The 13547-nt window shown below is 48.5% G+C and overlaps 1 protein-coding gene across 1 annotated transcript; it reads left to right on the top strand.

The window, feature by feature from the left end:
• The first annotated feature begins 7585 nt into the window (after positions 1–7585).
• Positions 7586–10498, top strand: Neu2 (neuraminidase 2). Its single transcript, XM_057762676.1, has 2 exons — positions 7586–7792; positions 9229–10498. Exons 1-2 carry the CDS (start codon positions 7592–7594, stop codon positions 10165–10167), a joined length of 1140 nt encoding a protein of 379 aa, XP_057618659.1. The 5' UTR covers positions 7586–7591; the 3' UTR covers positions 10168–10498.
• The last annotated feature ends 3049 nt before the right edge of the window (positions 10499–13547 follow it).

The following is a 13547-nucleotide window of genomic DNA, read 5'->3' as shown; positions in this document are numbered from 1 at the left end:
GTCCCCGAAGTGTGCCTTGTCAGATGAGTGGGAGGCACACGGGAGGACTCCTTTAGCTGTATATAGGCATGGACACGGACAGAGGGGCTGAGGCGGGAGTCAAGGCCAGGGAACAACAGGAGTCACGGTGACCTTCTAGAAACCAGATTCCTACTGCCTCTCTCTGTCTTTACAAGCCCAGACCTCCCTGGATCCTGTTTGGCACATGCTCCTGGAGGTATGATATGACTTATCTCTAAATTGACCCGTATGAACCTCTGTTGACATAAACAGGAGTTCTTGCTGCCAGGGCATCGTCTGAAGTGATGTGGTGCATGGGAAAGCTTCCAGTAGGATCGGTTTAACAAGCATGATGGTTTCACAGTATCTCAGCCCATGCTGGTGGAACACACACCTTCATGGGTTCTTGGGTACCTAGAGGGCATGTAGGTTGGGGACAGGTTGCGGAAGGGGGCTCAGATCAGCAATTGAGCAGCTGATTCTACTCTTGAATGGCTGGCTGTCGCTCTAAACTTCTTCTTCTTCTTCTTCTTCTTCTTCTTCTTCTTCTTCTTCTTCTTCTTCTTCTTCTTCTTTTTCTTCTTTTTTTTTTTTTTTTTTGGATTTTTCGAGACAGGATTTCTCTGTTGCTTTTGGAACCTGTCCTGGAACTAGCTCTTGTAGAACAGGCAGGCCTCGAACTCACAGAGATCCGCCTGCCTCTGCCTCCCAAGTGCTGGGATTAAAGAGCTCTAAACTTCTAAAGAGAGCTCTCAGTGTGTCCATTACATGTGATTCAAGGCCCCTTTCAGTTTAGAATGGATCCAGGTGGAGTTGCTGAACTGGCTAGAGATGAGTTTTCTTGGGAGAGAGGCTGATGATGGCTCTGCACAAGGCTACCTTCCTGGTGCTGACCCTTGCCTAGGGTAGATGACTGCCATCCCCTGGGGAAAAGGCCCCATTCCAGGACTGCAGCCAACAGGCAATAACTCAGAACGACTCAAAACTCACAGCCTAAAGAAACAAGCTCAGAACAAAGGCTTTTCTGTGGACAGCAGCACAGACCTTGTCCTCCTTCGCCGTATTACTGACGTTTGACTGTTCTTTGGGGTTCCGGAGGGCAGGGCCAGGGCCTGGTTGCTTGTGTTTCCTGGTATTTAGAAGGTGCCACTTTGCAAATTATCCCGCATCTCCTTGAAGAGAAGAGAACAAGTGAAGCCAGCAATGAGATCCCTGGCTTTGCGAGATCTGTGCCGGGCTGTGCCCCAGGGGGAATGGAAGAGGAGGCAGCAAGACCCTTGGGTGAATGTCTTCGGGGTATGTGGGTTGTGGAATCTGGCAGATCCAGGCCCAGAGCCACATGCCTCTACCACCTGAGGCTGTGTACTTGTGGGGAGCCACCTACCACCTTCTTGACCCACTTTTCAGTTTCCTCACAGCTGTGGCAGCTCCTATGCCTGCTTCCGTGGGTATGTGGGGGAAGTGAGCTTCCTCAGGGAAGACGCTGTGAGCTTGGTGACCACAGCAGTGCAGTGAGCCTCGGGTAGCCTTAGGGAGGCCCAAACGAATCTCTGTTATACAGTCCTCTCTGATCTACTGGCAGTTCCTTGCCTTGAACACGATGGTGTCAGTTTCTCTTTGCTGATCTACTCTCAGGCTCTGCTTACACTGAGACCCTCCCCGTTCAGGTCCCGTCCAGGCTCATCCGCTGCTGATGGATGGGGTTTCTGTGACTGCCTAGCTTAGCCTGCTGCTTCCTATGAGGAAAGAGAAACTTTTCCAACTGTGAATAATCTTTTAGGGGCTGACTAAGGTCAGAATCTGAGTTTGGGTGAGTGTGGAGGCCAGAAGTCAACCTTGGGTCTCATTCCTCAGGGTCTCTTGAGACCTTTACTGGGAACTCATACTTTAGCTCAGATGGCTGGCCAGGGAGTCCCAGGGATCTGTCTGTCCCTGCTTTCCCAGGGATTACAAGCATCCCGTGTCAGGCCTGGCTTTTTACACCGGTTCTTAGGGTAGACTTCAGGTCCTCATGCTTCTGAGGCAAGCGTTTTATTGACTGAGTCATCTCTCTCCGGCCTCAGAATCTGGGTTTTTGACTCTTGACTTAGTTCTATTCCCACTGCATCATCTGGAAGCAACTGCCATTGTTGGGAGGGAGAGTTGTGTCAAGGGACCCCAGAGGGCCCTAGACACTTGCTCACATGCAGAAGATGGAGTTCGAAAGTACCTTTGCACTCAGCTTGGCTACTTGGGCATTGGTGACTTCGTACTGATATCTACCACGTGGGGGAATCAGGACAATTCGATGATGAATAAATATTTGTAAGTACCAAAATTTCTAAATGCAGTTCACAAGGATTTCTAGAAATATCGGGTACTTAGAGAACACAAGGTCTTTGGCAAGGAGTGCCCGGGTGGGGGTTGGGAAATTGCTAGTGGGTGTGTGAGTTTGGGCTGGAGTGGGTAAGACACCTTGTGCTCACCTTGAAGTCCTTTTTGCCGGGTCTTCTCCACTCCTGGGCTCAGTCTTGTCTCTAATGTACAGGGAGTGACTGCCTGTGGCTGGACCATGGTTAGTAGGCATCTGCTGTTCTCTGTCCTCCACTACAGCGTCACTGGGCATCGTGGGCTTGCAGAGGACAGGGGATCTGTGGGATAGAAGAAATATTTCCTGTCAAATGCGCAGCCAGACCCTAGCCCTGGTAAACAATAGATATTGGCAGTAATATTGACCTTTACATCCCTGATCAAATAAATACTCACTTCATCAGAACAGGCTACTTGGCCTATTTTATTTCTGGTCCATCCCAGGTTCCCAGAATACCACACGGCCCTGTGATGGGAATGACTGTATTTGTTGCCATCCTTAAGGAGGCTAGACACTAAAGGAAGGATCTAGAAAACAGCCATGGTCACTGTGGAAACCAGGATGTAACTTCCCATATAAGCATTGACCAGGCTTGACCTGGTTTGCTTGCTGTTTTTCTGATAAACACACAGGGAGCCCAGGGAGAAAAGAGTTTGTTCAGTTTACACAAACCTCATCAGACTCTCACAGAGAGAAGCTAAAGGAGGAACTCACAGAGGCCATGGAGGAACACTGCTTACTTCTTGGCTTGCTTTCATGTCTTTCTCAGCCTGATTTCTTATACAACTCAGGCCATATGTCCAGGAGTGGTACCTACAGAGAGATGAGGCCCCCCCCACATTAAACACTGATCAAGAAAATGCCCCCACAGACACACCCACGGGCCAGTAAAATAGAGACAATTCCTCAGTTGAGGTTCCCTCTTGCCAGGTGACTTCAGTTTGTGTCAAGATGATGAACACTAAGCAGCACACACTCTTGATCATATTGCTTCTGCTGCCTCAGTCTCTAGGAGACGCCATCACCACCACCACTTCGGTCACTGGTGTCTGTCTCATCCAGATATCTGTCCTGTCTCACACGGAGAACTGTAGCAGCCTTATCTGCTCTCTCCCTGAAACTGAGAAAGGAACTTCCCTAAAGTTGACTCAATCGCCTGCCGAAAAAAATCCCAGAAGCCTTCCGCTTGCCTCTAGGCTAAATTCTAACTCTTGTGACCAGTAAGGCTGGGCAAAGATGCTCAACATCATTAACTACCTTGGAACACAACCCAAACTCCACTGGGCTATCCCTGCGCAGCCACAAGATGGCTAGAATTGAAAAGACACAGTGACAATTGCTGGCTACAGTGTGTGTGTGGTGGGAGGACTGGGACTCCTTTCACACCCAGGGAAAGATGGAAGTGGTAACAAGTTAATGTGGAAGAGATTCAAAAGTAACTCAGGAGTAGAGTGTTCACCCAGAATGCTGAGGCCTTGTGTTTGATCCCCAGTACTGTGCAGCACTGCATAAACCAGATTGTTGGGCCCAGGGTCACACAATGATGGGAAACAGACCACCAAAGTCTATTAAACCAGAAGCAAGCTTTATTCAGAAAAAAAAAAAGGAGAAAAAAAAATAATCAACCACAGGGCACACAAAGCTTCTTAGCTATAGCTGGGTTTGGGGCCTCCTCTTATAGTAAAACCAAGCACCAGGTGTGGGTCAAAGAACTTTTACAACCTTGAGGTCAGTCTTAAAGTCACATTACATTTTAAGTTTTACAACTTTTGGTTATAGGATGTTAAGTTAGGATGTTTGAGAAAGCATGTGGCTGGCAGCTGCTTCTCACTGTCCCTGTAAGGATGCAAGGCAGAGAATAGCACATAGAGGGACAGGTAAAAATTAAGGGAATACACGCAGAGGGTCCCAGAGATGCAACCGTTAGATGCTAACCTTTGTCCACAGTACCTCCTAGCACACGTCTTTAATCCCAGCACTCGGGAGGCAGAGGTAGACAGATCTCTGTGAGTTCGGGGCTAGCCTGGTCTACAAGAGCTGGTTTCCAGGACAGGCTCCAAACCTACAGAGAAATCTTGTCTTGAAAAAACAAAACAAAACAAAAACAAACAACAACAACAACAAAAAAGTTTACTCTGCACACAATGGCTGCCAGGATGCCTGCTATTGAGGCAAAGTGTTCGTTAAAGGTTAGCAGTGACTGCCAACTTTGTTTTTCTAAAATGTGTTTGGGATTACAATTTTATATTTCTGTAGTCCTGGACCAGACCCTTCATTTCTATATTCTATTCCTGGACTCTTCAAGATGTAGCTGAACATGTCTGCAATCCTAGTCCCTGGGCGGTGGAGGCAGGGGGATCAGGAGTTTAAAGTCACCTTTGACTCCATATTGAGTTCCAGGCCAGTCTGGGCAACGTATTTAAAAACAACGAATAAATAAATAATGACGTACTGATACATGCTGTAACATGAATGAACTCAGAAACAACACGCTGGGAGAAAGAAGCAAGGTACAAAGACCATGTACTGGGCGGCTGTACTTGTATACGACTGTACTTGTATACGGCGTACACAACAGGCAAAGCCAGAGATAGGGAGTAGACCGATGGTTTCCTGAGGCTTGGGCTGGGATGGAGCGGAATGACTGCCCGCAGTTACAGGATTTGTTGGTGGGCAATGGAATTAGATAGTGGCAATGTCTGCGCAGCCTTTGGATGGTCCTTTGAGAAGCTGAACTGGGCATTCTACGATCTTAAGCATCCCTTTTGGAAATGGAAAGTGGCCCTTCTCTGCAGGGTGGACCATCCAGGATACGCAGTCCCTAGTTCTAGCCAGAGGCCTCCAGCACATCTTCTCTCTCTCCCAGACCCCATCTTCTCTCTCTAAACATGAGCTCTTGTCACCTCACTGTGCCGAGCCCTGTGGGCCCTCCTCTGGTTTACTCTCAACCCTTGCAGTTGCTCTGAAATCACATTCCCCTCTTCAGACCCAAGGGCTGACTCTAGCTCCTTTCTAGTTCCTCCTGGCGACCCCTCTGACTCCCTTTCCCGTCTCAAGCTTCTTTGTGGATATCCTTGGCTCCCCTCCCACATTATATACCAAAGGCCACTCATGGAAACGGAGAAAGCTTGGGCCCTGGATACATCTAAACCAACATTTAAATCTGATTACATGGCTGCTGAAGAATTCTCTTCAGGTCCAGCTTTTCAGCCCTTGATGGAGTTCCTAAGGCACTGAAACTTCATCTTTCTTCGCATTTTTTCTTTTAATTGTATTCAGCTCTTTCCTATTAAGTTTTATGACAGCTATATCCATGGAGCAAGACGGCAGTTGGCAGGCCTAGATTTTGTTTTGTTTAGTTTTTTCTTTTCTTTTCTTTTTTTTAACTGTCTTGGTCTAGCCCAGACTGGACTTGAATTCCAAACACTCTTCCTGCCTCAGCTTCTCATGTGGGCATAAGCCACCCAACTTAGCTTCAAGTCTCCGCTTCAAAGCAAGACTGTCTCTACCCATTGAACATTTTTTTCCTTAGCTAGCTAGCATCTGCCCCCTAGACGTCACTCTCTCACTGTGTTCCAGTAACATTCACTGTGGCCTGAACACCTCTCAAAAGAGGTTAAAAACAAGTTTTATTGTATAATGTATTACACGGTAGAAAAATGTCGGAAAGCCCTGTCTCCTCCTCGCTGACCCCAGGCTTTCATTTCCCCTCCCCAGAGTTAAGACATGGGTAAGACTTCATAGGAACCTGGTGGCTCCCTTGACAGCAATTTGACTGAGGTTTCTGAACCTGTAACAGTTTTCTTGTTGGATTTTCTTTTGGGTCTCTAGCCCTCAAATAATGCCACAAAGACTTATTATTAATTATGAGAGCTTGGCCTTTAGCTTAGGCTTATTCCCAATTAGCTCTTATAACTTAAATTAACATGTTTCTCTTAATCTATTTTCTGTCACATGGCTTTTGACTTTTCCTCCATTCTGTGTGCCCACCTCCCTCTCCAAGCCTAGATTCATCCTGAGTTCCTCTCTCTACCTGGAAGTCCCACCTAACCTCTCCTGTTCAGCTCTTTATTAAAGCAATCAGGTACCTGACTTAGGCAGGCAAGGTAAAACAGCAATATCTTTACAGTTTGCTCAAATATCCCACCACAATTACACTTGACAGGGAGGAAAGGAAGTCTTTATGTTTCTTACTTCTTATGTTTTATGTCTTAGCCTTTGCTTTCCTGTCTACAGATCAGGCTGGCCTTGAACTCACAGAGAGCCACCTGTCTTTGCCTCCCGTGTGCTGGGAATAAAGGTGTGTGCTACTTGGCTTTTTATCTTAGCTCTTTTGTTTTTCGAGGCAGAATTTTGCTGTAGCTTTGGAGCCTGTCCTGGAACTAGCTCTTGTTGACCAGTCTGGCCTCGAACTCACAGAGATCCACTTGCCTCTGCCTCCCGAGTGCTGGGACTAAGGCATATGCCACCGCCGCCCAGCTATGTCTTATCTTAACATCTGTTATGTTCTGGGTAGGTAGGTCATCAAATACAGCCCTTCTTGGGGATAACGTCGGCTTCTGGTTCTCTCAGCCAATGGTGGTTATTCCAGCTAAAAAGTTAGCTGTCGATTCTTCGTCAACCATAGTCACCAAGTTATTCCCTGACTTCTCAATTTTTTTCAGCAAATGCGTATCATTATTGTCGTTCATTTTCTTATGCCTCTAGGGCTCCACCCAGCCCCATTAGTAAGTAAAGCCTCTCTCTCCAGATCCACAGCCACCCCCTGCCTGCCTCAGGGTGGCACCCACACAGCGGGGGCAGCTGGTGTATGAGCCGCAGGCAGCTGTGGGAGCGGAGCCTGGGGAATGGAGGCATTTTCTTTTTCTCTGGAACAGCTTTCTAGGGCTCTGGAGTTATAAAAGGCTCCCGTGTGTCATTCCCTGGCATCCGGACAGCTGCAGAGTGCCACTCAGCAGGCTCTTCTACTCTACCAGGCTCGGCAGCAGAAGGTTGTCGCAGATCTGTTGTGAGGGGAACGGGTGACTTATGGCAGGAACCTAATACAAAGCCCACTTTTCTGTTCCTAGATGGAGTCCTGCCAGGGTTACTGCACAACTGGCAAATGGGCTCTTGGGATACGAGAAAGGAGACACGGGTCATCAGACAGGACCTGGCTTGTCGGTCAGATGGGTGTCACCTGTTTGGCACAGGTATGACAGCAGACAATGAATCTTCTCTCCCTGCCCAGATCTCAGGCCCATGGCGACCTGCCCTGTCCTGCAGAAGGAGATACTGTTCCAGACAGGAGTCTATGCTTACAGAATCCCGGCTCTGCTCTACCTGTCGAAGCAAAAGACCCTGCTGGCCTTTGCGGAAAAGCGCCTGACCAAGACGGATGAGCATGCAGATTCGATCGTCGTACGAAGAGGAAACTACAAGACAGCCACCCGTCAAGTCCAGGTAAGGCAGGACCCAGCTGCAGTGACTCCAGCTGGGGTGTCTCAACACACACCCACGTGGGTGCTGGGCGCTGTGGAACCAGTCATAGATCTCAAAGAACACAGGGACAAGTTCATTCTTTGGTGACTGAGATGCAGATGGGATCTAGGAAGCCTGGGAGGGACCTGGAAACCCATCCAGGGACAGGATGGCCAAGGGGCTCCAGTGCCCAACACAGATCTCACTGGGGCTCAAGGAGCAAGATTTGTTGGCTGACCACATGCTTCATTGCATGCCTGGCTGAGTGTCCCAGCATCCTTGAAAGCCCAGATGAGGAGCGGTTCATCGTCATTTAACAGGAGTGGTACCCTCTGAGGGCAATTAACCCGGGGGTCGGGGGTTGGATGATTGTGTGTGCACTCGTAACATTACTCTTCCCACAACTTTATGGTAGCTGTTCAGAGGATGGCAACAAAGTTTCTTTTGATTGGCGCCTAATTGTTATACACAGTCATGGCGCTTGAAGCAGATGGGGCTGAGTTCAAGGCCTGGGTCCGTTCCTTATCCAAGGAACGGTCTTAGGCAACTTGGCTACCCTATTTAGGCCTCTTGTTCTCAAAATATGAAATGGAGCTAATGGACCTAGCTACACTTCTCCTTCAGCACTGGGGGCTAGGCAACACAGTGGCCATCCGTCTTTAGACAAAGTATCTGTGCGTGGGGTACTGTACTGGGGCAGCTGGTGCGGAATAGGGAGAGACAGTGTCTGTAGCGTGCATCACACAGCATTGGCAGCAGGGAGGCTCAGTGTGGATCTTCACTATTTCTGAGTTCACTGGTGGAGTATCATAAGCAGGTGATGCAGGGGTGACCCTCATCTTCTGTCTTGGATCAACCAGCCAGATGTGGTCCATATCTAAGCCTTTGCCTTTAAGAATGCTGGACCAGCCAGGAAGAGGAAGGATAGAGCTAGGAGTGGTTCCTACCATTACTACTTACATTTTTTTTTTTTAAATCACATTTATTCACTCGTTTGTCTGTATGTGCACGCCCTGGAGTAAGTCAGTTCTCTCGTCCCATCACGTTGGTGCTGGAGATTGAGCTCATCATCAGATTTGGTACCACCTACCTTAACTTGCTGAACCGCCTGCTGGCTCCTGAGTCACTTTTGTGTCCTGGGGGTCTGGCACATCATGGGTGCCCTGCAAATATATGTTTGTGGGAAGCAAAGTAACAGAGTCTTCAGGAAGGGAAGTGGGGAGGGGGGGAGGAAGTGGGGAGGGAGAGGAGCCTGGCCCAGACTGCTCTGGGTGGTAACTGGTAGGTGAAGCAGTCCCTTCGTGGCCTTTGATTCCATCTCTAAGAGAAACCTGCCCCATGGACCCCCCAGGGGAGCTGCTATCATCACAAAGAATTTCAAGTTTGTGTCTCTCTTTTTCCCCTCCCCTCACATTCAGTGGCAAGCTGAGGAGGTGGTGACCCAAGCCCGGCTGGAGGGCCACCGCTCCATGAACCCGTGTCCCTTGTATGACAAGCAGACAAGGACCCTCTTCCTGTTCTTCATCGCCATCCCTGGGCATGTATCAGAACACCACCAGATCCAGACCAGGGTTAATGTCACACGGCTATGCCACATCACCAGCACTGACCATGGGAGGACCTGGAGCCCTGTCCGGGATCTCACAGATACCACCATTGGCAACACTCACCAGGACTGGGCCACGTTCGGTGTGGGGCCTGGGCACTGTCTGCAGCTGCGAAACTCAGCGGGGAGCCTGCTGGTGCCCGCTTATGCCTACCGGAAACTACATCCTAGCCAGACACCTGCCCCCTTTGCCTTCTGCTTCCTCAGCCACGACCATGGGAACACTTGGGAACTGGGTCACTTTGTGTCCCAGAACACACTGGAGTGCCAGGTGGCTGAGGTTGGCACTGGTGCCCAGAGGGTGGTCTATCTCAATGCTAGGAGCCACCTGGGAGCCAGGGTCCAGGCACAAAGTCCTAATGGTGGCCTAGATTTCCAGGACAATCAGGTAGTGAGTAAGCTTGTAGAGCCCCCCAAAGGCTGCCACGGAAGTGTGACTGCCTTTCCCAACCCCACCTCAGTGGCAGATGCCTTAGACGTGTGGCTGCTCTATACCCACCCTACGGACTCCCAGAACAGGACCAACCTGGGTGTGTACCTCAACCAGAAGCCACTGGACCCCGCAGCCTGGTCAGAGCCCACCCTGCTGGCCACAGGCACCTGTGCCTACTCGGATTTGCAGAACATGGGGAGTGGCCCTGATGGCTCCCCACAGTTTGGGTGTCTGTATGAGTCAGATAACTATGAAGAGGTCACTTTTCTCATGTTCACCCTGAAGCAAGCTTTCCCAGCGGTATTTGGTGCCCAGTGATTTCGTTGCATGGGACCCAAAGTCTTTCCTTGTGCTTCAAAACATCCATCTTTCCTCCCTTCCAGCATCCTCTAGACTGGAGGCCAGCTCTTGGGCTCTTCCTCGGGAGTTTGCAGAGAGCTTGGTCTCTTGGCTCTTCATAGGTTCTGTTGTTCCGGTTGCCACAGTGGATCTATTTCCAGCCCAGAAATCAAAGGAGCCTGGCTTTCCCCAGGCTTTTGACAGGGAAGGTGGGGACAGAATATACAGAGGCTGCTATCCTGTGTGTCAGCTGTCACTATGCTAGCTTAGCCTGCCTGTTTCCCCACTCCTAGTTTTTCGGTGAGTTCTTAATAAATTATTCAACCCAGCCTATTTCTTCCTGGAAAAAAAATGTTCACATAGTCCTTGGGGAAAGGTTAAGCTAAAGATATGAATTAACAAAGGCCTGTGTGTATGTGTGTGTGTGTGTGTCTGTCCTTGACAATGCTTTAGAGTAGACAGAATCAGAACACTTTTTTTAAAACCTGTTAAGTCACTATTAATCTCCAAGGAATGTTCTAACAAATTCAGAAGGTAGAAAACAGCAGTTTTGCAACCCCCAAGCTCAAGCTTGCAAGCCATGTTCTCTGAGTACCTCTTCTTTCCTCCTCCATATTCTGATGGCTTCCAGCAATTCCTGCCCATTCTTCACAGCTTATGGCTGCCTCGCTACCTCCTTAGCCTCTGTCTCCACATAAGTGCCTCCTCCTGTGTTCTCCCCTCTGTCACTCAAGACAAATCCTGGTTAGTTTAGAGTCCACCAGATGACCCAGAATGGGCTCATTCCCAACATCCCTCATCACGTAGGCCAAGACACTCTCCTACATCCAGCTACAGTCACAGAGGCTGGAACCCTAAACAGGGCTTTTCCATGAGGCTGATGTAGATGAAGGTAGGAAGGTGGTTCTGACGGAGCAATAAGTTTGGAAGAATCGGGGTGGGGTGTGGTTGTGGGATTGGGGGAGGTGGATGAGTATTAGAGGTATAGGGCTGCGTTGGGATACTCAGGTCTGTGGTGATGAGGCAGCCAGATGGTGGTTAAGGAAGGAGTCAGGAATGCTAGGCATGGGTAGCTCTTCTCACAAAGAAACAGCAGAGTGAAGGCTATCCTGGGCTGTCTCAAGGGGTGGCCAAAGGAAGAGACTGACATCTCTCTGATCCCCTGGGACTGACAGAGGCCTCTGCGCCCTTTGTGTTAAGAGCCTCGTGTCCTGTGAAAGGCTTACCCGACCCTCTGTCATCATCCCAGTGACACTAATCACAGGTGTAACTGAGTCTCGGCAAGTGTGGAAGCCAGAGCCGTGTGTTTCATTGGGGTAGAGCGGCCCTATTAGAATGCTACACCGCCTCTCCTTGTCAGGGCTTAATCTAGCCAGCTAGGAGAAAAGCTAGTTCCTCTGTTTGGGGATTCCCATCTGGTGAAAAGCATTCAAAGTAGCTAGGGTAGGTCCTGGGCTGAGCGCAGAAGGTGGAGGGCTCGGAATGCAGCCAGGCAGTGACTCTGGCGATGATGAAGGCAGAAGACCGCGCAGTATATATCCAAATCCAGATACTCTGAGAGTGCAAGGGGTCCTAATAATTATTACAGCAGTCAAGAGATCTTACCCAGGACTATCCTCGGCAAGCTGCGAGAGCTAGGGGAGCCACACACAAGACTGAAGGCGTTCCCTGGGCACTACTTGCCTGTTAGACCTCCCTGGGGAGTCTCCCAACAACTCTGATGCCAGGGTCTCATCCGGTCCAGCTGATGCAGAATCTATAGCACTGGGGCCCAGGGTGTGGTATTTTATCAAAATCTCATGTTATTCTAATGAACACGAGGACTGAAAACCACGGACAAATATATTCCTAGAATTCCTTCTAGTTTTAAATACAAATGCCAAAGTTCTCTAGTTTGAAAGAAAATCGATTTGGTTAAAGTTGAACTGATCCAGTCACCAAAAGAGGCCGTGACAGGTGAAAACAAAAGCTGCCGAGAGGGAGGAGATATTTAGGACATACATATCTGACAAAGGATCCCTGTTCTATAATACAGAAATTAATAGGAAAATCAACAAGCCAAATAAAAATGGACAAATGTCCCAAACAAGCCCCTTCCCAGAGGGGATATTCTAAAGGTTGCTAAACACACAGGGAAACGTGCATCACAACATTAGTCCTTGGGTTAATGCAGATTAAAACTTATCCATTAAAATTATAAAGATTTTAAAAGTCGGGGCTAGAGAGATGGCTCAGTGGTTAAGAGCATTGCCTACTCTTCCAAAGGTCCTGAGTTCCATTCCCAGCAACCACATGGTAACTCACAACCATCTGTAATGAGGTCTGGTGGCCCTCTTCTGGCCTGTAGGCATACATGCAGACAGAATATTGTATACATAAAAATAAATAAATAAATAAATATTTTTTTTTAAAAAAAGATTTTAAAAGTCGGCGGCAGCAAGGCCTGGCAGGGATCTAGAGCCATGGAGCACCTGTATACTTTTAGAAGAAGAATCACTGGTGCAGCCACTTGGGAAATTGGTCGGAGCCCCTAAAGCTACGCATGCTAATGTGTGATGCAGTAATCCCAACTCTGAAACCAGACTCAGAGAAATGAGCGCCTGGGTCCACCAAAGATGGGAAGTTTGTCTACAGCAGTGGCAGAGAAACAGTCGGCCTGGATGGATAACTGGTACTACTCAGGCATCAGAGGAGGAGCTGTTGCGTCACCCTGTGGCGTGGGTAACTCTCATCATGTGCTGAGGGAAGGAAGCCAGCATAGCTCATCCTTGACAAGAGCGTAGACTTTTCTCATAAAGGGACAGGCAAAAAAAAAAAAAAAAAAAAAAAAAAAAAAATCGGTAATACGTCAATCAGGATACTGGCTACTTCTGATGAGGGAGCTGTCTCCTGGAAGAGAGGAAGAGGGAGATTCTGGGGTCCGGAAGTACTGCTGCTTCACATGTAATTGGTTAGGTGGTCAATTCCACCCACAGCCGAGTTCTGTGATCTGTGCACATCCAGTTTGCATAGCTGAGTGCACATAAGTTCTGTCCTAAAGAGAAGGAAGTTGAAGTGAGCAATTTAACTTCAATCGTGACATACTATACTGGATTTTTAAAACCCTGGAATGGAACTTTTTTAATTTTGGAAGAATTTTAGATTTACAGAAAAATCACAAAGGCAGAAAGCGCACACTCAGGAGTCTTATGTAACGACAATACATTTGTCAAACTGAGATATTCGCGCTGGCGTGAGACTAGTTACATGACTCGGGACTTTATTCCGATTTCACTGGTTTTCCCCTAGACATTATCCTTTACTAGTCTAGCTTCCAAATTAGGATGTAGTCAGCACATTTAGAGACAGGATTTTTACTA

The sequence above is a fragment of the Chionomys nivalis genome, chromosome 2 (genome assembly GCF_950005125.1).
Source record: "Chionomys nivalis chromosome 2, mChiNiv1.1, whole genome shotgun sequence".
Taxonomy (NCBI): domain Eukaryota; kingdom Metazoa; phylum Chordata; class Mammalia; order Rodentia; family Cricetidae; genus Chionomys; species Chionomys nivalis.
This window is presented reverse-complemented; position numbering and strand designations above follow the sequence as displayed.